Genomic DNA, 26,586 nt, shown 5'->3' with positions numbered 1-26,586 from the left:
AGTAGAACAGGTTACTTTTCACATGTCCTTGTTAAAACGACATCCCCTCATAACCAAGAAGATAAAAAGTGGTTTGAAATAATGAGTTTAAAACAATAAATTAAAGTTATTTCATTTACCAGACAAAAACCTTCTAAATACAGAAAATGGAAAGATTGCTAAAGTTATAGCTTTAGGGCATCTTCCATGTATGATTTTAGCTACCTGCTGATTTATAATGATGTCTGGACCCCCATTTCAAAATCTCTGGATCAATCCCTGAATGATGATTTATCTATGAGCAAATAATGTCACATTGTAAAGTAGAAAACGAATTAAATACCTGTATTACTATATTAAAAAATTAATAATTTCATGTATGAAATCTTTAATTGATACTGTACTGCATATGCCAGTAACCATAGTTAGAGTACATGCTCGTGTATTTTGTAGTTTTCAGTGTAAATTTCTTGTTCTTAAATATACAAATGTAAACTGCAAAGAAATATGACTACACTGTTCTACACTAGCAATAAAAACATTATACCTATCACTAGTTTTGAACATTTTGAATAACTGTGCACATACAAAGTATACAAAGTATGTGAATAAATAATGTATACATTCAATACTTACCTAGTACGTTCAATGCACTTTCATGGACACAGAATTTCTAAAATAACTGTGTCTTTCTTGTGTCATGAAAATCCTGTTTCTTACTTTATGATCTGCATTCTCAATAAATGTATCTGGTTTATCTTGACAATATACTAAAAAAGAACCATATCAATAATCAGTTTTGACTTACATGAATATAATACACAGTCATGTACATTGCATTACTATTTCTTTAAATTCCACACTGTATAGTACAAAATCTGTATCACATGCAGTATCAACAGAAGACTCCTATATCAACTCAGGGGCGACTGGGCCACTGGTCCGCGGGGTGATATGGGTCTGGTTGATACTGCATATCAAACAGATTTTTGCATGTCACGTTCCTTCTTTCTTATATTGTATCTATACAAAATACCCTTCAATTGTCTTATGTGCAAGGTGTGATATATTACGATATGCAATATGTGTCTAGGGGTGTGATATAGGGTATGCCATATAGGTCTATGGGTGTGATTTAGAGAATGCGATATACATGTAGGTCCAATGGTGCGATATTGGTCTAGGCGTTTGATATAAGGTATGCAATATATGTTTGTGGGTGTGATATATAGGGTACTTGAAGTGGGTTCAGGGGTATGATATACGGTATGCGATATATATCTAATGGTGTGCAATGTAAGTCTAGGGGTTGATATACAGAAGGCGATAAGAGTCTAGGGGTGTGATATAGAATGCAATATAGATCTAGGGGCATATAGAGAGCAATATAGGTCTAAGGGTGATATACGGTATGCAATATAGGTCTAGGGGTGTGATATACAGTATGAGATATGTCTAGGGGTGTGCTATACGGTATGTGATACAGGTCTAGGGGTGTGATATATGGTATTTGTATAGGTCTATGGGTGTGATATAGGGTATGTGATAAAGGTCTATGGTCGATGTGGAAATTTGGATTTTAGGAACATGTACAAGTTATGTGTAATGTCATGATTATTGTGTCCACTCACGTCCCAAGGACATTACTTTATTTCACTGGATACCACTCCTTTTTGATAGTTCAATATTATCTACTGAATGTGATGAATATGTCAAATGACCTCCTTTCATCCTTACCGTTGAAACAGAGACATTGTTTATGTCTCTGCTTTGAAATCATAATAATTTAACAATTCCGTATGGCAAGCCAAAGTGGACAAAAATCAATATTTTGTAATATTAGAAAATGAATTTTTAATATTACAAAATCATTTTTTTAATATCAGAAGAGAGTTTTTAACATTAGAAATTCATTTTGTAATATTATAAATTCCTGATTTAGTAATATTATAAAACACCACACATTTTGTAATATTACAAATTGGATTTGTAATATTAGAAAATGAATTTGTAATATTAAAAAATCATTTTTTAATATTAGAAAATACTCATTTTTGTCCACTTTGTCTTGCCAAAATTTTCTGTTTATTTTCTACTTTACTTCATTGTTTGCTACATGTGTGTACATGTGTGTTCACCATATTATTTTTTTATGCATATATACATGTAGTAATTAACATATATGTACACAGTCCTTGCATTTTATGTACAAAAGTTAAATTCCTTGGATCAAATTTATCACACATGAAATTTTCCAATAAAAAGGGGGGGGTGCCAACAACATGCACCCTCCCCTGGCTTCGCCACTGTAATTTATAGTTACTACACAAAAAGTGTACATGGCAGCTCCGAAAATCCGTCATTAGAAACTCCCGACATCTTCATTAAAAGGGTCAGATCGAGAGAAATAAATTGGCAAATCTCGATTGAGCTTTCCTCCCTCCTAATGTTCGGGCCAATTTGACAAAATAGTCCAGTTCTCTGCGTCAAAATTTAAATAGTTAATATTATATAATCATTCAAATCTTGCAGTTCTCACATATTAAATAGCCTTAATATCGTTATACCCCCATGTCGTACGTAAAGTAAATATCATATATTTGACATGGAGTATGATCAGCGGCGGAGCGATATCTTAATGTAAACTTTGCAAAGAGAATAACTCGCGGAGTGTTATTTTTAAAGTTATATGTTGAAATGTCTACCCTGGTTACGTAATTTGGTTGCCGACGATCTCTAAGTCAAGTTCAGTCTATAAATAGACTTCCTTGACAAAAATCACACCAAAATGTGTACACGGTAGTTAATATCATCTCATAATATTTCTGAAAAACAATCATTGCACTGATCATTCAGAAGGTCTTTAAAATATATCGAAGCTTTATATAATTTTAAAAAGTCAAAAAGACGACGCTTCAACGGCTGCATATTTTAGACGGAACTATACTAAGATGTATGTCGATGACATTCTTGCATGGTTCGTGTCAAAAATAAGTTTTATGGGACATCAAAAAGAAACAAAGTTGGTCTTTATTAGAATTGGGAGCCGATTTAGAATATACGTCAAAACACAGTAACCGGTCCGGCAACTGAAGTCTCGAGCAGGCACTGGTACAAAAGCAAACATTTGATTTTTATAGCTAGCTGGCTATGATGAAATTTGTCGATCCTGCCGTTTTATCTTTTGAGAAAATATAGGTCCGGACTTTTTTCGTCGGCGCACTGCGTAAAAGATATTAGGACTATAGTAGATCATGCCTTTTTACTTTTAAACGGTCTGTTTTGCCTTTATATTTCTTGCTAATTTCAATCCAGGCTTTTTATTTCAAATTTCATTCTAGTCCACGATAAAAAGTAAATAGTAGTAATCTAGGGGGACGACCATTTCATATTGAGGGCTTGGAAGATTTCTTATGATCAAAATATTTAACGGTTAAAATATTCATTTCTCACATACATCAAATAAAATCATTTATTTTCATATATTCGATGTTCTCTTTGTAATTTTTCGCTAGGTGTCTCCGCACTGAACATTCATTCACTAATTGCAATTCCGATATTAAAATTTATTATTCCCAAAAGGAAGTTGTGCTGAATGTTTAACAAACCATTATTCTGTTAGTATGTTTGGAACTGGACAAATTAAAACAAGTACTATCTTTTAAAAATTGCAGTAAAATTTGTTCTTTTTATTTATAATTTTCTTCATTTCAGTTAGGAAATAACACATGGCATGCAATTTCAATTTTCGATAGTTTTTTTCGAACGCCTATAAGTTATCAGTATTTTGGCAATCCGGAAACAGAACTGTCATCAGGTAACTTGAATTTCCATGGAAGAGAGAAGCTTCGGTCGAACTCGGCCGGGAATCGAACTCGAGACCTCACTCGAGGCAACCATGTTGGTTAACATACAGTTAACTGTATAATCAATTGGATAAACAAGTTCTCTACAAAGGTACTCTATTCGGCGTTTTTTAGTATGCCGATGACATTTAATAGTTCTTTCACAAAATTCAAGATAAACGAATCCCACATAACATTAATATTAAATTTGTCATGTGAACGTCGTTGCTTTGTATCTTGGCATTTTCACTAAGAACTTATTTTACTTAGACATGTTATGATATATTTTCACTACACCATGTTGGACGTGTTATTATTGATACTTTTATTTGAGTGAACAAGGTGTGCTTTTCAGTTGCTTTTGGATTTTGAACTAGCTTACAGAATAAGCGAGTACTCTTTCGAGGTAGATACAGCTTGTTGTCCTTTTTGTTAAAGTGTTTGTATTCTGAATAAATCTCAAGAGGTAAATCTGAATTCAACAGACTTTTATAGTCAGTTTTATTGTTGTATTTTCCCACAGCTGTTCCACATTACGGGGGAGCGATCGCAAACATGTTTAACTCCGTCACATACTTTATGTGCCTGTCCATAGCCAGGAACCTCTAGTTAGTGGTTTTGTTGTTTTTTAAATGTTCATTGTTACCCGTTGTACGTTATTTCTATAGATTAGGTCGATTTTTGTCCTTTATAAATAGTTTAACATTTATTTCGGGGTCTTGAACAGCTCGCTTTATGGTATGGGTTTTGCCCATCATTGGAGATGTTTTGTGACTTGTAGAAGTTTAATTGTTCATTGATTTACTTTTGGTGGATGACTGTATAATGGGCATTCATACCACATCTATTTTTGTATGCTATTTACAGCCGTCAACGACTTTTATTGGTTGTCGATGCTTTTCTACGAAGAACAGTCGGATTTTATCCTTCTCTCCTGCTTTTCTGCTATGAGGTCTCAGTATCGTATTAATTTTCCCATAGACTTCTATAGTGAAGTGCATATTTTTAGGATTTTTTAAAAAATATGTAAATTGATTCAATAAAACTTTCACTTATGTAGCATTTCTAAGGACACGTGAAAAAATAATTTCCCGCAAAGAAAATAGGGTGAGTCCACGAAGATCGGACAGAAAAGTAGTCTTGAACTATAAATAGCCATTTTCCCTACTTTCACTTTCGTTTTGTACTCACCAACCCAACCTTTTCAGTGGAACATTTTTATGATATTATGTTAGATTTTCTTTTAAAAAAGTTCTTCATCTTACAGTGTGATGTTTGCTCTATTATATAAGTCATTTTTCATATCTTTTGACAAAACATTAGTTTGTAGAGAGGCAAAAAGAAAATGCACTATATTTTTATAGCATCCATGTTTTGACGTACACCCGCTCAGGGATATGCAATACGATACTGGTACCTATGAGTCCAAACGTTAAAACATTTATCAAGGTCTTTTCCCTTACGGCACCACCCGCCTCGCCGCCACAGTACAGCACGCATCTTATTTCTATGTGTCGTCTGCAGTACAGTCGTTGATTCACTATGTTATCATCTCTTTGGGGGGTGATCATGCTGGACTGCGGCAACGAGGCGTGTGGTGCCTTAAGGGAATGCTACGCAGGTTATCTAGTGTGCACGACGTGATTGAGGTTATTTCTGCATGGACCGAAAAAATATAAGTCATTCCTTATAATTTAATTTTAGTGCCAAAATTCAACGATTAAATCATTAAAAAAGTTTGTTGGCGCCACAATCATTATAAAATTTGGTCTATGAGATGATAAACGAAATGTTTGATCCAAATCAGAAACCGTGGTACTTCTGAAATTAAATTATTAACATGTGGACAAAATTCAGAAGGAGTCACAATAAAAATGAATAGACAAATTCTACCTATATTTAAAACATTTTTGTCACTTTTTCAATGCAGGATTAAAAAAATGTGATATTGTCGAAAATGTGTACTCGGCAAAGGACGTGGAAAATGCTCAGCGAAATCATAAATTTGCCCCGTCCCTCAGCCTCATTCACTATACAGGCTTTTTTGCGATAAAACCCTAGCATCTATACCCTTCATTGGTTAAAAAATTATATGGTAATATTTGAAAATACGAAGTATAGAATGGAGTATATGTAAAACTTTACGGGGTATGGAATCTCTGTAACAATCACAGGGCTAGTGAATTCCTTTATTACAGAAACTAATGGAACAGAAGTATATAGTTGCTCGTAAGTCTTTATTGGACAAAACGTACAACATACACGGGGAATTATTTTGTTAAAATGTCTAATTTATCTATATCACATAAGTTTGGTTTCAAAATAATACCGTTGCAACCGTCGTTGCAAGAGTGCAAAACCGTCAAACCCGGCGTTAAATAAAATTTCCATGTTTTTGCAAAATTGAGAGCATTCATTGGACATTTGAGCTCTGCAGACTACATAATTACAAAAGGAGTACTCGGTATGCATTTAAATGTCACGACAGACCGTTTTGATATAAAAAAAAGCTAAAAAAGAGACAAATTTCGCTTTGTTTACATTTGGTTTTCACGAGTGATTAGGAAAGCGGTACACTTGTATCTCTGAATACAAACAACTGCTTTCAGCTTGATCATTGTAGCAACGAATGCTCATATCACTATATAAATTAACGAAATTGTCATTCATATCAGAGCAATTTACTTAGACTAACCACTTATTTTCTCGGGAATTTACCATAAATCAACAAACACTGGCGTTAGAAAATAGCTATTCCAATGACGTGCAAGAACTAATACATACACTGAGTCCATAGTTTTCTTTACAATCGCAGTCAATCGATAGCCAATACAGTGACATATTTCAAAATCATGTATGAACTTTTTTCCATTTTCTAGTTAATACAAAATAAATAAACGGCGGCCATGTTGGATTTGAATAACTTCAAATAATACTAATAGACCCTTTTTGCGGAGTTCGGATTTACACACGTAGGATATCTGTGCAAAAAAACAAAAAAACAAAAAAACAGGACATCTGCGAAAACCAAAAAAAAAAGGCTTACCTGTGTTAATTAAGAGGGCATTTGCTCAAAGAATATTTGTACTATTCGTACTATACAAGTATATACACAAATCATATTTGCATACTTACCTTTCTATGGAGAATTGCTCTAAGCCTAACAAATAATCTTACAAATAATTGTTATAGGCTTAGAACCATTCCACCTGCCTCTTCGTTAGACAGACTTAGTCTGTTGTCCCCTGCTCACCATGGGGAGGTGGATGTAGAATTTTGAGCAGGATGCAATCTTTTAATCTGAACTGCGACATAAAAGTTTCCGAAGCACTTAAGGTGGATCTTAGCGAGAAGAAACATTAAAATTTTTACACATGCAAAAGTACATCGCTCTATAAAAAGTTAGAAATCTGTACGGACTTGGTATCTAAAACCAATGGACTGCATAAAATACGACAAAGACATCTCATTCTGTTGTTGTCTTGTGTACTTCTGAAGTAATGCCTGAACTTTCTCGATTTCTGTCATTGATAGGCACCCTGGCTCATCTTAGTATCTCATTTTATGTAATTAATGGTTGTTGCTGAAGGACGACTTCTAAAGGACTTTTTTTTAAACAAAAAATCGACGGATGATGACTATAGCCGGACTGACTGTTCATTATAGTGTGCGTGAAATGACTGAGCCATTTGTGTAATGGTTCCACTGTCAACATGACTGGAGGGAATTCCGAATCCTTTGTCACATAATATTCGGCAAGGTAATCAGCAAATTTAGCAAGTGATCCAATCGGATCATTCGCATTTCAGACATTATGTCAGTTATGAAGGCATCTTCTATCTCTTCGGCCGGCAAAAAAAGCAAGTTTAACCACTTTACCCACTTCACCATCTACTTCCGCTGATATCCTGGCTAATTCCGCAGGTAAGCTCAAATCTCTTTGCGCAGAATTCAGTTTTTTTTTCTGTGCAGTAAATTTGCGCAAATGTCCTTCTCCCGTTTCAGAGGAGTTACGTGGACAAGACAGCGGGTGACGATTGAAGAATTTATAAAACAATATGTTCCCCAACTTCGTTCAGGGGATATAATAAATCGCCATTAATCCGATGCGCGGGGATTCATGAATTAAAAAGTTCAATCTCTGTTTCATACATGCATACATACTTTTATAAACGTACAGTGAGCCCGAACTTACTTCGCCACGAAAAGTTTCAACGGAAACATTAATCTGAGTCAGGATAATGTTTCCGTTGAAACTTATTGGCTGAGGCATGTAGGGTGGACGGAAGGGCGTACTTGAACTGAAAGTGAATAAATGAAAATGATTTCCTTGTCCTGGGTTTTCCCCTTGCTTAATCACTCCAGTCCAACTCCTCTCCGCCTGGTTATAATGTGTATTAGTTCCATGTATAAATTTGAAACTTTTTATTTATTTTCATCACACCATCAGAGCGTGGAATGTTAATTTTATCACGTGTCTTTCAGACATCCTTGAATGGCTTTTGACAATATCTGATGGGTTCCCTAATATCTTTAGGAATGTCTACTGTCTTGAGCCTGTAGGGAATGCAATATTGTAACCTTTTAAACGCTTTGTCCAGCCCCTTGATTACCCGACAAATGTCCGTAGATTTAACGTCATTTATGACACCTTAAGAAGCTCTCAATTAAATAACAAAACGGTGGAAACTTATTAAATATCTACCTGCACAGGTAAAAATTTTACCTGTCTTAGGCCTCTGTTTACCTTTTGTCACTTTATAGTAAAATAATTTCAGTCATTCAAACCGGATCACTTACAGTGTATTTCAATAATTTTGAATGATAAAATATGGAGAGTATTAAGTCCGAATAATGTTGTGTTCATAGTTAAAAGATTAGGATAAACAAGTTTACAGCTGATTAAGGGGATGACCAATGCGATGACCGACGGGGGAAATCTAATTTGATATGTAATTTGATATTCCGAGGGATTTCAACCTGTTTGTCGATAGAAAAACAGTAATCTGGGATATTATATACATTCGGATGAAATCATTGTGTTTATAATACACAAAATAATGTGATGTTGGACATGAAATTCTAGTCGTCTATACAATAAGCTAACCTGTAAGATAATCAACAATGTAATGGATTTTTGAAACATAAATTATGCACAGGGAGAACAATGATACAATACTTTGACTTCAACTTTTCTATTCTGGTATTGTTTTCTGTTGTATCATGTAGTAGGTACCAGCAGTGCTCTATAAGGCCGTTACAGAGATACCCTGATGCGAAAGCAAGGTTTTCCGTCATCGCGAGTCTTCGGGAATCTTCGGGAGGTAAAGAATGTGATTCCATACAGGACTCTACACTTATGATGCTTGTTGCCATAGACTGGGTAGTTTCTCGACTCAATAATGCTAGTCTCGTGCCTAATGTGACATATGGTAAGGTTTGTGCTATTTTTAAAGATCTAACATCTATATTTTAACCTTCCCTTTCCAACAAATAAAAGCTATGGCTGAAATCGATTTCAGTGGAAATATAAACTACATGTAACAGTAACAGCACATTAATTTCTTTGCTTGAAAGCAGGAATTTAGTGCATGTAGTGGCGGATCCCCAATATTTTGTTGGACATTTTGTTGATTTCATGCAAAATTTGGGCATATAAGACATGAATTCACACTTGTCATTTTGCTCCGAATGATCCCAAAATTGTCTCCAAATAACCTTTGATGTTAATGAAACAATGTAACTTTAAATTGTGACGTCGTTGATCTTCAAGTTGAAGGAGAATTCAGTAAGAACACGAGAAAACAACGGAAAAATATATTATTTTCGTCAGTGGTGTCTACAAGTGTAAATATGTCTAGATAGCCCGTATATCTCTTTTTCTTGAGCATCCCCTGTTCGAAATATCTGGATCTGCCTTGTGCACATCAATAAACCTCAGAAGTTTTCCGTTCTGTGGTAAATTCACTTGATTTTTAACGCGTATCTGAACATTAAACGTAACAAACTTTAATTTGTAAGTAATGGACCCCAAGGGAAGATCCACCGAATGTATCTTAATATTTTTTTATGACTCCAGTCTTGATATCCTATTCTTAACGGTTGGTACTTTTAAAGTGGCTGCCATTGTAGTAATATTAAAGATGTGTATTGGTACATGTTTAAAGTGTGTCGTTGATCTTTCGCAAAGATTAATCAAGGGAACCAAGGTTATAGCGGTATTCAAAAGAATGCAATCCAGGGACAAAGACCAGACATGGACATACACAACAAAGAACATAAAGTAACTAAAATCATACATCGCCTGAATATAGCTGAAATATTGCTGCTCGGGCGTTAAACCCCAACAAACAAACAAACTAAAATCATACATACAAAGTAACAAAAGCGAATGAGCAACTCGGACTCCACTAAAAACTGGGAGCATGGACCAGGTGCACCGGTAGAGTAAGCTTCTGCTTTTCTGGAAACACCCGCCGAGTTGCTCATAAAAAGTCAAGTCCGGGGTAGACAAACGAGGAAAGGAAACCTATGAACTGTTGAATAAATCAGTTTTCATGGTGCAGATGGATACACCATAACGATCCACGAATTCATGATGACGACCATAAAACTTCTGTAGTGATCATTTTGTAGCAACATAACCCTGTTCCAGAAACCTATGTGTTAGACTTCTAGCGCGATACAAAAAGTCTGGGTAGTTTCGGCAAGCTCTTGCATAACGTATGAGTCGTGATATGAACACTCCATACACAGGTGCTGAAGGGATGTTGCCACAGATGAAAGGAAAGTTGACAATTTTGAATGAAAGGTCATCACGTTTGTCGTAAAGTTTGGTCAATAGTTTTCCTTTACCATCGATTTCTAAGTGTAGGTCCAGATATGAGGCTGACTTCACAATGTCTGTAGTATCCTTTATCTCAAGTTCTTTGGGGTAGATGCAATGTATCAAATCCCCGAAATTAGGATTGTTCAGAGATAATACGTCATCTATATAGCGGAAACTGAGATTAAAGGATCTAGCTAAACGATATTCTTTCTTTCGGATCAGATCAGCTATAAAGTCAGCCTCATAAGAGTGAAGGAATAGGTCAGCAAGTAAAGGAGCACAATTCGTTCCCATTGGAATGTCGACCGTTTGTTGAAAAACACGTCCACCACACTGGACAAATATGTTGTCGATTAAAAATTCCAGCATTTTGTAAACAGCTTCCTCTGTATATTTGGAAAATGATTTGAATTATTTCTTACAAAGTATGAGGAATCTCTACCAAGAACTATATATTTGTATCTAGGTGTACCATCTTTTTTGGAAAAAACAACGATGTATAATGTTTTTAAGTCGGGATTTTAATTGAGTATGGGGAATAGAAGTATGCAGTGTTGAAAAATCATAGGTTTTAATGATAATAGTCTTGAACTGATTGTCTCCAAAAGATCTTTCGAATTTTTCAGGATCCACATTGAATTAATACCACTACGGGAGTAACAAGTGTTGGGGTAGGACTGCAGACCCTCTTTGACAGTTGTGAGTATAGAAGTTAAAAGTTTTGAAAGAGGTTTGGTGGTACATTTTGCAGATCCAGCAAGATCTATGAAACGTTTTTGTATGGATTTTTGTGGAGTTTAGGAATCCAGTACATATAGCAAACCTGTCTTTTATTCAATATACGTGTATATATTGTGAGGGTATAACGTAGCTTACCATTACCGGTAATTGTAAATCTTTTAAACAAATTCACCCCATTGTCCATTAGTATACCTAAACAACTTTTTCCGAGGTTCATTTGCTTGGATTAACTAAAAGTAAATATTTAGCTAACATTTGTATAAAGAGTACATTTGCCGTGTGTACAAATTGGCTTTTTCTAATTGAATACATAATATATAAGTATTGTATTTGCCATTTCTAGATGGTTTACTGAAAACATCAAATTTCTGGAGTGCTTACAATTTCTGTGAACATGCAGTGTAAAAAAAATAATGAAAATAGTACAAAAATAATAGACTATACTAGTCAAATTCGTCAAATCTGAAGATTTAAACCGTTTGATAGCCCTGGGTTTTGTGTAAAAACAACATTTTAACAAGATTTTTTGTAGATAATTTGGCTCAATAACTTACTTGTTGAGATGACAAGATTATGCTTGTGAAAAAAGGATATTTTATGCTAAATACCTCGTTTGGGCTAAATAATGTTTTACAGTCTGAAATACACCCGTTTTAATACTTGTGACCTTTTCTTTTTTACTGCAGCACCGAAAATATTTTATGCCTAACATTATACCATTGGCGGGTAAGGAAGCATTTTTTTTTTAAATTCAAATGTAGATTTTTCATCTTTATCTTGATAAATTGAAGCAATGATTTAAATAAGTATATTTACAAGATTCAAATCAATAACGTTTCCTGACTTAAATAACAATCTCTCGCAGAGATAGTGGTATATACCATGTGTCAGGGATTATCAAACTTAATCATTTAATGCAGGACTGGCGTTATTCCAAAAACTGCACCGCCTTTTAATCTTTCACCTCCCTGAAGGTCGTTTCTCAGTAAATGATGGAAATGCCTGTGTTCTGACCCTTTTTTTCTCATTTCTCTGCATCAGACGTCTATGGCGTTTGTGGGGAAACGAGAAAACTGCCACACTTCTAATTACTTCGGTTTAAAGGGGTAACTACGTAATTTTATAAATGTCTTTATTTCCTCTGTGTAAGGAAATAATTAATATAAAAACATGAACGTGTGGGGAAAAACAAAACACTATATGAGGAAGGCGTTGCCTAAATAGCCAGCGCAATGTTTTTTGCGTAGTTCAAAGTGTGCTTAGCTTTCCTATTTTATCATGTGAACAACGAGACTTCCTGTCCGTGCCAATCGTATCATAGTTTGAGACGCGTTTTCAACAGCAGGACCACGAATTTGACCTCTGCTATATTTATTGTTAGCTGCGCTGGCATACATAAACTTATGAACAGGTCAATTCAAATTAGCCCTTGCCTATACACAGCAACAAACAACATAGACATTTATTTGTGAGTTAAAATCATTTTGAAAAATAGAGTTTGTATAATGCATTTTGTTGCTGTTACACGAATGTAAGTTTTCTCGTCGCACGGAATACATCACTGAAACGGATTGAGTCAGTCAAGCCATGAAGATAGACGCTGAATATATGATATCAATTACATTATTTATAATGAATCTCAAGAAACTGTTTCTTATTTCAATTGTTGTTTAGTACCGTAATGTGAACCGTGGGATCGATATACATGTAGAAGTTAGGATTTCTTTCTTAATTTCTTTTTGAAATAGTCTTAAGTTTATAATGCAACGGGAGACGTCATCGTCGATTGTAATTTATTACCTCTGTCTCATGATTTTCTTCTCCTCTGTAAGTATAGGTTGTCTCCAAAGTCAATTCCTTAATACGTGTCATATATAGACAAAACACCACTACTGACCGATGCAACTGCGCTGTCATGTGTTGTATAAGGGACTTTATTGTAGCATAAACCACACATCATATTATAATAATTCATGGCGTTGTAGACCATGTAATCTATGAAACCAGCGGACTGTGAATGTAAGGCTAATTTGACCGTTGATGATATGGGGTTTCTTCCGTACATTCACCTGCCGTAGTCTTCTGATCGGATACACTTGCGTGTTAAGTGAAAGTTGTTGTTTCGGTCTTCGTTTTGCTTTGTCTTTATCCTGTAATTTTTTATTTTTGAATTTCCTTCTGACCGAGGTTGCAGTTTTTCCTCACATTTTAAACGTGCACGTTGGTATTTAATCATTTTGGGAAGTTAAAAAACCGTCCGGTATGAGCATTCCAGGGCTACATTTGCCCGAGCTTTACCCTTCATTGCCAAAATGATTGTATTTGTCAACATTCAGAAGGTGAAAATATGTGTTCATCAAAGCCAACTATATACATATCACAATATTTCACAAGTAAATGTAAACATTAAATTGTGATGATCTGATTTTAATCTCGTTTGAGATCAGTCTGTTGTGTCAATGAAAATTCCAATAAAATACTTTAACTCGGTGAAACCTAATACTGTTGTCATGGCTATTCAAGTTAAATGAAATAGTTTACTTTGCGCGATTTTCACTCTCCAAATCCCATTATCAAAGTTCATTGATAATAAAAATAGATGAAAGGAACGTATTACCTTAATATTAACAGTATATATGACTTACTTAGCTGTAACCATGCTTATTTACGGTAATTTCTAGTCCAACTATTATAAAAAGAGTAAGTCGATCTTTTTTTGTAGAGATAACGGACTTATGAAATTGACGTTTTGACGTTTTTTTTTTCAACAAATACCTTAAAAACCATGATAGATAGAAAGGAACATTCAATTGATGAAATAACCTTTATAACAAGGCATAAAAATGTTAAGATATTCCTTTGAATATATCTATTATTCACCAAATCAAAACAATAGAGGAAAATGTAACATTGTAAATTAACTATAGGATTCAGAAACAAGACTAAAGTCTTATACCAAATCTACCTTTTGAAATCGTGAATAGCAATTCTTTCATTGACATAGCATAACTCAAGTAAGTAGTGCTTATTTGTAAATCAAATTGTACACAGTCACATGTTTAGCAGACTTGAGCTAATATCTTGAAAAGCATAATAAGTAGAAAAAAAACTTTTTGTTAAAGTAATGATTCCTACATTAAGGCCTACAAAAAAGTGTCCACGGGTCAAAGTTGCACGACAACTCTTTGTAAGTGTTATTGCCTTTAAAAGTTTTTGAAAATGATGATACTTGTAGTTTAGCCTGAATATGCATGGAAACAATTTACAGATGTATAGACACTTTCAGTTGATGAAGAACTTTGCGGGAACGATGTTAGGAGGTTCTTTATGAATGAGTCTGTCGCTTTTCCGCTTGATCATACAATATGGCCATCAGATTTCTAATTTTCTCGGTGATGGAATGAACTTTCTGTCTTAGTTTTCATATCAACTTTTTTTTGGAAACATTTTCTTTATATAGGTGCATTAAGGTTGTACTCTAAAACTATCACTATATTCATTGCAAGGGTTGTCCATGTGGACATTGCTCCGCTAATCTACCCATGGGTTGTCCATGTGGACATTGCTCCGCTAATCTACCCATGGTCATTCCTACAAACCAATTAGACGCATTATCACAGATAAAAAAGTATACTACATACATTAAATATTTCTCATACAGATTCGTAAATTGTAGCTCATTCTATACAACTGAAAATTTAAAGATACTTATGGTAATAGGTGATATTTCTCAAACTCAAATCCGATTATGTCCATAGATAAATCATCTGTACTGAAACTAGAAAAAATACATTGATAAATGTGTCATATATAGGTTTTAAAACTATTGACCTTAATACAAAGTGCTATAAATTTTCATAATACATTAATTTATAATGAATGTCAAGCGGAAATATTAATTTCTTCTGCTTTATCCAGGTTTCTTAATAATTATAGTTACATGTAACCATCTGTTGCCAGATATTTAACACTAAAACTGGTTCTTTCTAAATACCAATTAAAAAAAATGTTGTTAATATGAAATTTTGACGTAACAGCATGAGCACTTAGTTTACATAGGTTGATCACCATTTTACTTAAATGGCTCAGCATATGGTGCCCCTGGGCAGTGGTACTGCTTTGTTGTTTGTCCTGTGTATTTGGACATACTGATTGATCCTAACAGGACTCTGGTTCAGTCTGCTGTCGGTTTAATTGAAAACAGTTATAGTATTATCCTTATTTGTTTCAGGGTATGACTTATATGACGATTGTGGCATTGACCGTTACAGCATACACAGTGCATTAGATGCTCTTAGTTATACATTTCCCTCCAAACTAACATCGTGCAGCGATAACACTTCAACTTACTACCTCGGTAAGAAGACTTTTAATCTTTTCAATTTTTTTTTCTGTGTTCTAAATTGCAGCACATGCACAAACGTGTTGAAATAAAATCATGATACCCTTGTTTCCTGCTAATAGAGTTTGAAAATATATAAAAACTTTCTATTTTTCTCTGAAAAATAAAAAAAAATAAATATGGTCGAGTTTAAGTACTTTTTCTTGTATCCTAACAAAGGCTTCATTTATAGGTGTAGATACAAAAACGTGTATCACTGTCCGATTTTCTATATTCGTCCGTGTAAAGATCATTGTTTCTTTTCAATTAACAGGAATTTTAGGTCCAACAAGAAGTCAAACAGCTGAAAAGGTCCTCAATATTGTAAGGGACTCTGATATTCCAGTAGTCAGTCCAACAGCAACTTCTCCAGATTTACGTGTCAGTCCAAACTTCTTCCGAACGGTTCCATCCGACGATGACCAAGCTAATGTTAGTATCAATATTTCAAGTTTAAAATAAATTGAACTAAAGTATAAGCAACTGTATATCTAATGACCTATCGACCTATATATATACATATATAAAGGTCTGAAAAATTCCCAATGATGTTAGAACTGTCAAATTTGCGTTTCAGATTTTTGGTCGTTCCCTCCGCGGGACTCGAACTCGTACCGCAGTGACATCTATGGCAACACCGCCTGCACAAAGACCATCGCCCAATACCACTCGGCCACCTAGGCTATATAAAAATATAGCTTTCTCTGGCCGGGTCATTCCTCCTTGTAGGATTAATCTAGGGCTGTAAATTAGTACACGATGTATGGTAGTACGGGACAGTTCATTTAGATGTTATTATGTAGCATGGAGGATCAAATTAATGATGCATGTCACAACAAATCAATATTATACAAACGTCTCAGAATGTGACGACTCTATTCACTACACTGCTCCATCGGATCAAATTGATACAGGGAAGATATGTAAACGTATAGAAAGGTCTGAAAAATTCTCAACAATGTTAGAACTGTCAAATTTGCGATGCAAATTTTTGGTCGTTCCCACCGCAGGACTCAAACTCGTACCGCTGTGACATCTATGGCAACACCGCCTACACAAAGTCCAGCGCCCAAGACCACTTCTGAGACGTTTGTATAATATTGATTTGTGACATGCATCATTAATTTGATCCTCTATGCTACATAATAACATCTAAATGAACTGTCCCGTACTACCATACATCGTGTTAATTTACAGCCCTAGATTAATCCTACGAGGAGGAATGACCCGGCCAGCGAAAGCTATATTTTAATATAGCCTAGCTAGCCCAGTGGTCGCTGCACTTCGTGCAGGCGGTGTTGCCATAGATGTCACAGCGGTACGAGTTCGAGTCCCGCGGAGGGAACGACCAAAAATTTGTATCGCAAATTTGACAGTTCTAACATCGTTGGGAATTTTTCAGACCTTTCTATACGTTTACATATCTTCCCTGTATCAATTTGATCCGATGGAGCAGTGTAGCGAATAGAGTCGTCACATTCTGAGACATATATATATATATGTATATGTATTTATCTACAGGAATTTCCATTTCTTTCCGAGTGTTTTATGATAAAAAGTTACCTTTTTCTTTCACTTTTTGTTGAGAATTTGTTGATACAACTTGGTCAGCAATTAAAAAGTTTGCGAACGGGGTAGAGAGTAATCAAGGGGAGCAAGATTCGAGCAGAAATAAAAAAAATATATAATCCATGTTTAAAGACCTGGTAGGGAAAACAGACACACGTACAAAGAAACAAAAGCAAATGAACAAAGCGGAGATAGTAACGCCATCATCTCTCCGTATTTTCTTCTGTTATCCGTTCGCATTCTTATGGGCAAGTGACAGGGTCATGAGTGAGGGTTTTTTGACGTCCTTGGCTATCCTTTCAGTTCGTGAACCAATTGAACATGGTGCACATAGTCCAGAACATGATTTTCAAGGTCATGGATTCTGGCGGGGGCGTGGCGGGCATACGCCCCCCCCCAAAAAAAAAAAATTGCAAAGATTGGGTTGTCAGGGGTAGATATAGGCGGTTTTAAGTTGAAACTTTAATTTCTCGCTAATTTTACCACATAAGATATCTACATTGCACCCACTCTAGAATATTTCAAAATCAAAAATTTAACCCCAAAAAAAATTTTTAAATGCGCCCCCCCCCCAATCTAAAATTCTGGATCCGCCCCTGTGGACAGTGACCGAGGACTGAACTCACATGAAAATTCACGTAGAATAAAAAGCCACGTTTCGTATTCAAGCTTGTCGTGATTATTTTATGTAATGTCTATTTTGTTTCGGTACGCTAGTAGAGGAAATGATTTACTATATAAAATGAAGTCAATACGAGCATGTATTATTTGGATAGATTCTTGCGTATTCCTTGCTTTTCATCGATTGCTGTAATACGATACTATTTCGATGAATATTGCAGGTTTTCATAGATCTGATTGTAAAAAATAAATGGAACTACGTGTTAGCAATGTACACAGATGACAAGTATGGACAGAATGGTATATCAAAAATCATTGAGCGAGCAAAATCAAGGAATATATGTGTTAAAGTCATTCAGGGAATAAAAACCACCGAAATTTTTGACGATAAAACTTATAGAGATGGAATCTTCTCCACCATGGAGTCACACATTGAAAACACTACGGACAACTCTCTTGGTGTATTGTATTTCGGCCAGCGCAGTGTTATTCAGCATTTTCTGAGTCAAATGCAACTAACTTCAAAACTGAAAACAAAGCTCAGAAATGTAAAATGGATCATGTCTGAATCAGTCGGAACACGTGCAACCGTTTTTAAAAACGCAGAAGATGTTACGAATGAGGCAATGACTGTCTCCATGGCAATAACGAAAATTCCCGAAGTTCGTGCGCATATTGATAATATGATTACATCACCATCAGATGAAATTGTTGATTTGATTCGAAACCATGGACCACCATCTACTGGTGATTGGGAGGACGCAATTGCATCTACTTTAGACGCTACTTTTGCGCTGACAACTTCACTAAAAGCAGCATTTGACACAAGATGTAAAGGGTATAAAACTATTTGTATAGGTTTTGATACCTATTTTAACGGGGATAAAGATTTTGAGGGTAACAAGCTGGAAACCATGAACAATATCCGGGTTGATTATCGATCTTTGGGAACAGAAATCTCTCCTACTTTCTTTTATAATCAAGAAAGACTGGTAACTTTTGATTCTTTTGGCGACCTTGTACCAGACAATAAATCTGCTATTTATACTGTTAGTATGTACAGAGCAGATGATAAAAACAAGCCAATGGAGAAGGTATGTGTTAATAAGTGACAAATAGATAGTTATTCTCTAATTTTCAGCGAATTCGACCATCTTTCTACACGTAACGTTTGAATGACTAATGTTTGCCGTTCTTGGCAGGTAATTGGTTTGAATTCCATGGTGCCCTTTTTATGATGTTATGCATAAAGGTTGAGAGAAAAAAACATTAAAGAAAGAGCAATTAACATTAGAACTCGTGGATTATCGGATTTCTCCAGTCTCGATAGTCAAATGGGACGGGTTTTTAAGCACTCGATTTATCTCATGTATCATATAAATTGAAAGTGAAAGTAAGAACAGCATTAAAACGTCAAAAAAGTCAAGAAAACAGACAAACAACACGCATCAGATTAAAGCAAATACGGTAAAATCATGAAGCTCAGAAATCCTCCAAATGTTTGAAGATGGGACCTTAACCGATTATAACATCATCCTTTGGGTTTTTCTATAGCGGTGCTTTATCTTTTTAAAGTTGTGTTATATCCATTAAATACACAGAGAAAACGAGGTAACGTGCAATATTGAATATGGTAACGCAAAACTCGGTCGGCGTTTCAGCTGAGGACTTCAACTTTGATATATTTAAATAAATGAACTCGTGATTTTTTAAATAAAGAAATAAGGGTAGCATATGGGCCTAACCAGCAGCGTCGAATTAGACCCGCGCGAAGTGCTTCAAAGTGTGCATGGAAGAGCATAAGAGATGAGACAACAAAATACAACATAGTAAAACACGTTTCCCAAAATTTCATTTATGTGTCCAACTTAGATTTATAAAAGGTACATGAATACTTTTGAATTGCAGGTCGGTGAATACGTCGATGGTGTCCTACAAACTAACCCCGATTATCCAAATGCCTATGCTACATCTACTTGTCAGAAAGGTTGTGAGACTTGTCTTGATGCTCCAAGAATACCGTTTGAGTTCATAGAAGGTGACGTGTATATAGTAGGTTTCTTTTCACTGCACCGATCTAGTGACGATCCGTTGGGCTGTGGTGAGTTTAGAAACCTGACCTTTGATGTTCTTTCGGTTGAAGCTTTCTTGAATAGTATCCAGGAATCTCGGAGTGAGACTGGTGTCCGTTTTGGTGGTATTGCGTTCGACGATTGTTACAGTTCCACTCGTGCTTCTATGATCATGACTGATATATTTTCTGGAAAACTAAAAATTCCGTCGGAGACAAATGCTATTGATCCCACAAAAATTGTTGGCGTTGTAGGTCCATTTCCAAGTGGGGTGACTGTTCCCGTTACATTTGTATTCACGGGACTGGGGCTACCGTCAGTATCGTATGCGTCAACATCACCGGATCTTGACGACAAAGAAATAAACTATCCCTATTTTCTCCGAACTGTTCCGAGTGATGTCGATCAAGCAAACGCTATGGTTAAGATTTTGATTGACATGGGTTGGCAGTCCACTGGTCTAGTTTATGTTGATAGTAATTACGGGAGTAAAGGCAAAGATGCGTTTAAAGCTGTCGCAAATGCTTCTGGAATTTGTGTTAATAGCGAAATTCGCGTCAGTGTTGATGACATACGGAACGAGAATTATCAGGTGAGCAAGGAATTGAGAAGGGCCGTAAAGGCTGGAACAAATTTGTTTGTCTATTTTGGTACCGAGGGACGGATGGTAGACATCTTGTCATATATTAAAGACAACCCAGAGTCCGGAAGGTCGGACAAATTTATCTTTATTGGTAGTGATGATTGGGCAGACAGTCGGAATATAAAAGATATGTTTGGAAATATGGTAGAAGGCTCAGTCACATTTAAGATAAGGACGAGAGCAACGAATACAAACTTTATAGACAATCTAATTGAAAAGACGTCTTCAATTGATCAAGCCAGCTATTGGTATAAAATATTCTTCAGACATCACAATAAATGTCATTTCAAAGGCGACTTTGTGAAGACATACCCAAGAGAATGCAAAACTGACACGAAATTTACACAAACAAATGGTATATTGGCAGATGGAAGAGTTTCTCACTGCATTCTGGCTGTCAAAGCTCTTACAAAAGGCATTGCTCAAGCTAAGATAGATTTATGCCAAGGAGAGTTGTCTTTCCCATGTTTGCAATATAAACGACATCTGGATAAAGTCAGTAGTATAATTGCTGGTGTTACTTTAGCCGATAATAATGACATTTCCTTCAGCGTTTTTGATAAAAACAGAAATGGGGATATTGGATTTCAACTCCTCCAGATCAGGAAAGGTGAAGAGAACTATAGCTACTCAGAGGTCAGTATTTCGTGGTTAATAATACAGGGAATTCTTGTTAATCGCGTAACGTATTTGTCTGAAAAAATAATATGCAATTAAAAGAAATGTCATTCTAAGGGAATATACATGATATTTTCAATCTTTAACGGGGGGGGGGTATATTATTTCCTCTTGTCTTATTAGATTCCTGCTTTAGTTTTCAGTCAAAAGAAAGAGAAAATATTGTTGTAAAACAATTTTTAAAGAAAACTGAGGTATTTCACTAACGATGTATAATTGATGTTTAACCATTTTTGAGTAAATTTTGAAACAAAAATACAATTAAAGGAAATTTTCTCATATTGGCCTTATGTTGTGCAAATAAAAGGATTTTTTTACATGGATAAGATGGGAAATGTTTTTGTTCTTTGAGTTTTTATGCGATTAACAGGTATGCAATTAAGTTGAATCCATTGTAACAAAGACAGGAGATGACCAATAAGACGAACGAATGATTAAACATTAAAAAATATATCTTAATGTACCACTTAACATTCATCTCTTGCAATGAAAAAAATATATGTCGACTCTGCACATGAATATATGGCGTATTTATGAGAATATATTGGTAAATGTTTTCTTAAAACCTACAGGATAAATAATTTTATCGTTGATAAATTTTAATTATTTATTAATTTCAGATTGGCTCTTATGACAATGATAACTTGGTGCTGAAATCAGAATATCTGAAGTCTACTCTTTTGTCTGTTGCTAAGTGTGCAGCTTCGAATCCTACAAATACGTTACCAAGTATCTCTCGGGAATCTGATGACTTTAAATTAGCAGAAATCATAATTATTGCTCTTGGAAGCGTGTGTGTTGTACTCATCATTGTAATAGCAGCAATTATATTTCGTTTTTATAGAAGCATGTCAGGTAAGATAATTTAAGACTTGCTTGATACAAAGGCTTCTACCCTCAGTATGAAAAATGTGATCGGCATGTCAGCAAATTTTTGTCCAAGTTTTTAATCAAATTCGCAGAAGCAAAAGTACTACAATTTTTTCAGTTGCTAAAAGGTTGAGTTCAACATTTGATTGACCGTAAGTAATAAACTGTTTCAATCGTGGATTCATCATAATTAACTGTTTACTAGGAATTTCAAAATAATGAAATACATTAAGTTATGTTGGGTTTTAATACCTGGAACAGAATTTACTGGAAGCTTCGTTTTATATTGTAGGCATGCAGAAATCTTTAGAGGAGACGAAACATAAACTTACATATTACAATGAAATAGGAACGACGAAAAAGCATAAACACAAACAATCGTCGAAGAAAAATGGTGAAATTGTTTTCGATAATCCCGTCTTCACGAACCAAAATGGGGGTCTAATTCTACCAGAACCACCTGGTCATCACTACCTCCCACTACATGAATCAGACCAAGGCCGTAGTGGTCATAGGTATGACGGTAATGATCTGGATATCCTTAATCAGACGAGCCCAAAACTAATCACACCTCCAGCAGAACCATTGTCACTTCCGATATCACAACGTCCAGATTTGCCGCCAAGAAATGTTGACAAAAGATTCGTTTCAAAGTCTGAAAGTGATATTCATAATTCTTTCCCATTCATCAAGCCGAAAATGGAAAATTACAAAATTTCTGTCACCAACCAACCAAGGATGGGTACTGCGATTCAGACTACACCCACCGATTCTCTTCATTCTCTTCATTCACAAGGAAGTGTATTTGGATCACAATATCCAAAAAATCAAGCTCCTTCAACACCGGACGAAGAAACTCTACCAAGTAATGCACATAATTGCAAATCATCTCCGTCCAAAAGTCTCCCGTCATCACCGCGCACACATGTGCATGATAAAAACCTTTCACATTCTCGGCAAGAGAAACGATCTCCATCTCATTCTTCGCCACTTTCACATAAAAGCTCGATTCATTCTCAGTTCTCCGGCGATACTCTTCACATAACAGGACACATGAAGTCGCCACAACAAAAAGTCAAGAGACTGAAAAGTTTTTCATCCGAGGAACCACAAAAAATATCGCGAGTTTAAGTATACAATATAAATACGATTTGAAACAGGGAAAAGGTGCACATCCTTCTACTGTCTCTGGTACATGTATATGGCATTATAAATTGTGATCAAAGAATGGTTTAATACTACAATGATATTATTTCTACCTACAGGGCTTAAGTTTCTGTAAATTGTTACTTTTTTTTATAAGATTTTTTATTGTATGTTATATTAATGCGCAATATTATTAAATAATATACTCACATTGTTACAAAATTTGGATCTATATTTAATATGGAATGTGGGTCAAAGATAAACAACAGATCTGTACTCAAGATTTTAATATGTCTTCAACGCCATTATCGCATTGTGTCTAAGGCATAAAAAAACGTGCCATTAGCTGTGACAATTTTTGACAGTTAAAGAGAAATAATAAAAAAATTCAATTAAGGCCACTTCCAAAGGCAAAATAGCTCCGAATTGGACGGTAAATCATTGATGATGAAAAAATTCCCTTTATAGAGAAATTTGATCTGTGCCAGATATTTTTTTAACTTGCCTTTGTTGCATATAAAGACAAAATCGAAAATCGACTAGGTCTCATAAGAAACCATAATAGACGCAAAGTTGTTATACTAGTTTATATTCGTCTTAAACAGATATGCATTTTCACATCATAACTCTGAAATAAATAAAATGAACTTTTGCATACGAAATCTATAAGAGGGCGTCCATAGAAGACCCAGGCAGTTGGAAGCACAGGCCAATTTAGTTTTCAAAACATTTTCATCCATTTGAGGTCACAAACTCATGTTTTCAATGAAAAAAAATGGATCTTGCTTTGTAATTAAACTGAAATGATAATAATGGAGTGAATTATATAGAAACACTACAAATTTACGATAAAGGGAAATAACTTCTTGATCTGTTGATAATTAGTTGAATTGTAAGGGAACTTTGAATATATATTTTGAGTCATCCACTTTTGATACAGAAAAATCTCTGTTCTTCCAGTCATCATAATGAATTTAATATTACATTGGAACATAAGATTTGGTGGAATAAAATTTACCCTGTGCCAATTATTTGCTTTCCACAGGGACAGTTTCTCAATTCAATGACTCTATTAAGTCTACTTTCCGGAGTTAAGTTTTCACAGAAACAGCTATTGTGTGTAAAATGCACTTGTAATAAACATTAATAGCATTACGATTTTCTCAATAATAATAATAATATTGTGTTTTAAAGTCTTGATTTAGTTGCTGCATAGGCGACAAATGCCTTCAGTTGTGAGCGACATTTTTTGTAAATGCTTCAATTTCTGGTTATATCTTAGTCACGAGGACTCATAATGTAAGTTGTAATGTTCTTATAGGGATTTAGAGTGTAATATGAAGTCTCTGGTTCATTTAGGTTTATCAGCGTAAATTGAAAACGCTTCAATATACAATTAACCCACACACCGAATTAGTGCCCTAGTAAAGGCGCCCGGGGAATTAAAATTGTTGGTGAAAAACGCCTTTTCCTTGTTTCGATTTAAAAAAAAATTGTATATTTAAATGAGTATTAAAACGAACCGTCCTTTGAAAACGCAATAGCAATTATGCATTTAAACACCCGAAGTATTAGAAATAAACTTGACTATTTAGAGAGCTTAGCTCAAGGCTCATCGATATTGTGCGTCACGGAAACGCATTTAGAGGATACTTGCACGACTAACAATCTTGAAATATCCTTTATTATTAAGACCCCATACAGGGGCAGAAACTCTCACAGAGGCGGCGTGTTAGTTTATGTAACGGAAGATTTACATGTTATACATCGTGACGATTTAGAATTCCAAAACAGGGAACTGATATGGCTTGAGAATTGCTTTCCCCGCTATAAAATACTATTATGTGCCTTTTACCGTACGCAAGGGACAATTAACCCTTTTGGGGAACATTTTCAAATATCGCTTGAACGGGCGTTGCATTATACTTCGTATGTGGACATAACCGGTGATTTGAACGTGAATTTATTGTGATACAACCATCATGTACTTAATGATATGATACACCTATTTGATATCGCGAATTTTATTAACAAACCTACGCGTTTCGACGCGAGCGTGCGAGTATCATGATCCTCGCAAGCAATGTGCAGTTTGCAAAAGAAGTCGTTGATGTAGACCGGTCTACTCAAATTCATTTGAAAATACCGCATGCTACTAATACAGAATGTACTAAAAGAACTGTATGGCTGTATCAACACGGCGATTTCGATTCGATTAATAATGATTTTGAATTTTAACTGGACAGACTGTTTTGAAACCATTGATGACAATATAGATTTAATGTGAAGGAATTTTACAATAAAATTATGCAGATCTTTAAAAAGCACTTACCTTCAAAGGACGTCCGAACGATAAACCATGGTTTAATTCAGAGCTGCGAAGGGTGATCAGAAAACGCGACCGCTTTTACAGTAAAGCGCCCGACAGCAAAACTGATATAGCTATGCATAATTATAAAAGACAACGTAATAAGTTTGCCGACATGACTAAACACGCAAAAGAAATCGTTTCTAATCGTGGATGGTATTTTTGATGCTACTCCATGTCCCAAATCTTAGTCAAAAAGATATTGAAGAGCGCCGGCTCATTTACCGGGTTTCCAGCATTATACAATCAAAATAAGAATGAACTTGTCGCAGTGACAATACAAAATCTGATCTCCTAAATAAATACTTCAGCTCATTATCCACCATAAATGACAGAAACCACGTGTTTCAGATCTTTGCAGTTAGAAGTAAACAAAAACTTAGAAATATTCGGGTAACTAGTAACGATTTATTAGATACCATGAAGGTTTTAAAGCTGGATAAAGCTACAAGACATGATGGCAGAAGTCATCATGTGCTTAAGTTCACTGGGACAGCATCTCGACCCTGTTGGAAATAATGTTCAATAAGTCGTTGTCGGTAAGGTTATTTCCCGAATATTGGAAACTGGCTTCAGTAATGCCTTGTTTTAAAAAAGGGAGATGAGCCTCTTCCTTCGAACTATCGTCCTATTGCCCTACTAAGTTGCGCCTGTAAGGTATTTGAGAGAGTAATATACAAGTACCTTTACAATTTTCTTGTATCTAATTCACTGTTGAATAGGTTTCAGTCAGGTTTCATGGGTGCTCACAGCACAGGACATCAACTCACTGAGATTCAACACAATATCTGTGAATCATTTAACAAGAAATGTAATGCATGCATTGTGTTCTGTGACATATCCA

The 26,586-nt window shown here is 35.2% G+C and overlaps 1 protein-coding gene across 1 annotated transcript; it reads left to right on the top strand.

Annotated features, from left to right (window-relative positions):
- The first annotated feature begins 8,576 nt into the window (after window positions 1-8,576).
- LOC148627320 (uncharacterized) lies at window positions 8,577-23,585 on the top strand. Its single transcript, XM_088571314.1, has 7 exons — window positions 8,577-9,256; window positions 15,626-15,751; window positions 16,050-16,207; window positions 18,187-19,059; window positions 19,874-21,316; window positions 21,979-22,213; window positions 22,521-23,585. The coding sequence occupies exons 1-7, from the start codon at window positions 8,992-8,994 to the stop codon at window positions 23,357-23,359; spliced, it is 3,939 nt and encodes a 1,312-aa protein (XP_088427440.1). The 5' UTR covers window positions 8,577-8,991; the 3' UTR covers window positions 23,360-23,585.
- Window positions 23,586-26,586: the final 3,001 nt, after the last annotated feature.

The sequence above is a fragment of the Perna viridis genome, chromosome 1 (genome assembly GCF_037379345.1).
Source record: "Perna viridis isolate PV_CMFRI_1.1 ecotype Kerala chromosome 1, ASM3737934v1, whole genome shotgun sequence".
In the NCBI taxonomy this organism is placed as follows: Eukaryota; Metazoa; Mollusca; class Bivalvia; order Mytilida; family Mytilidae; genus Perna; species Perna viridis.
The sequence above is the reverse complement of the archived record's forward strand: the minus strand, read 5'-3'. Positions and strand labels throughout refer to the sequence as shown.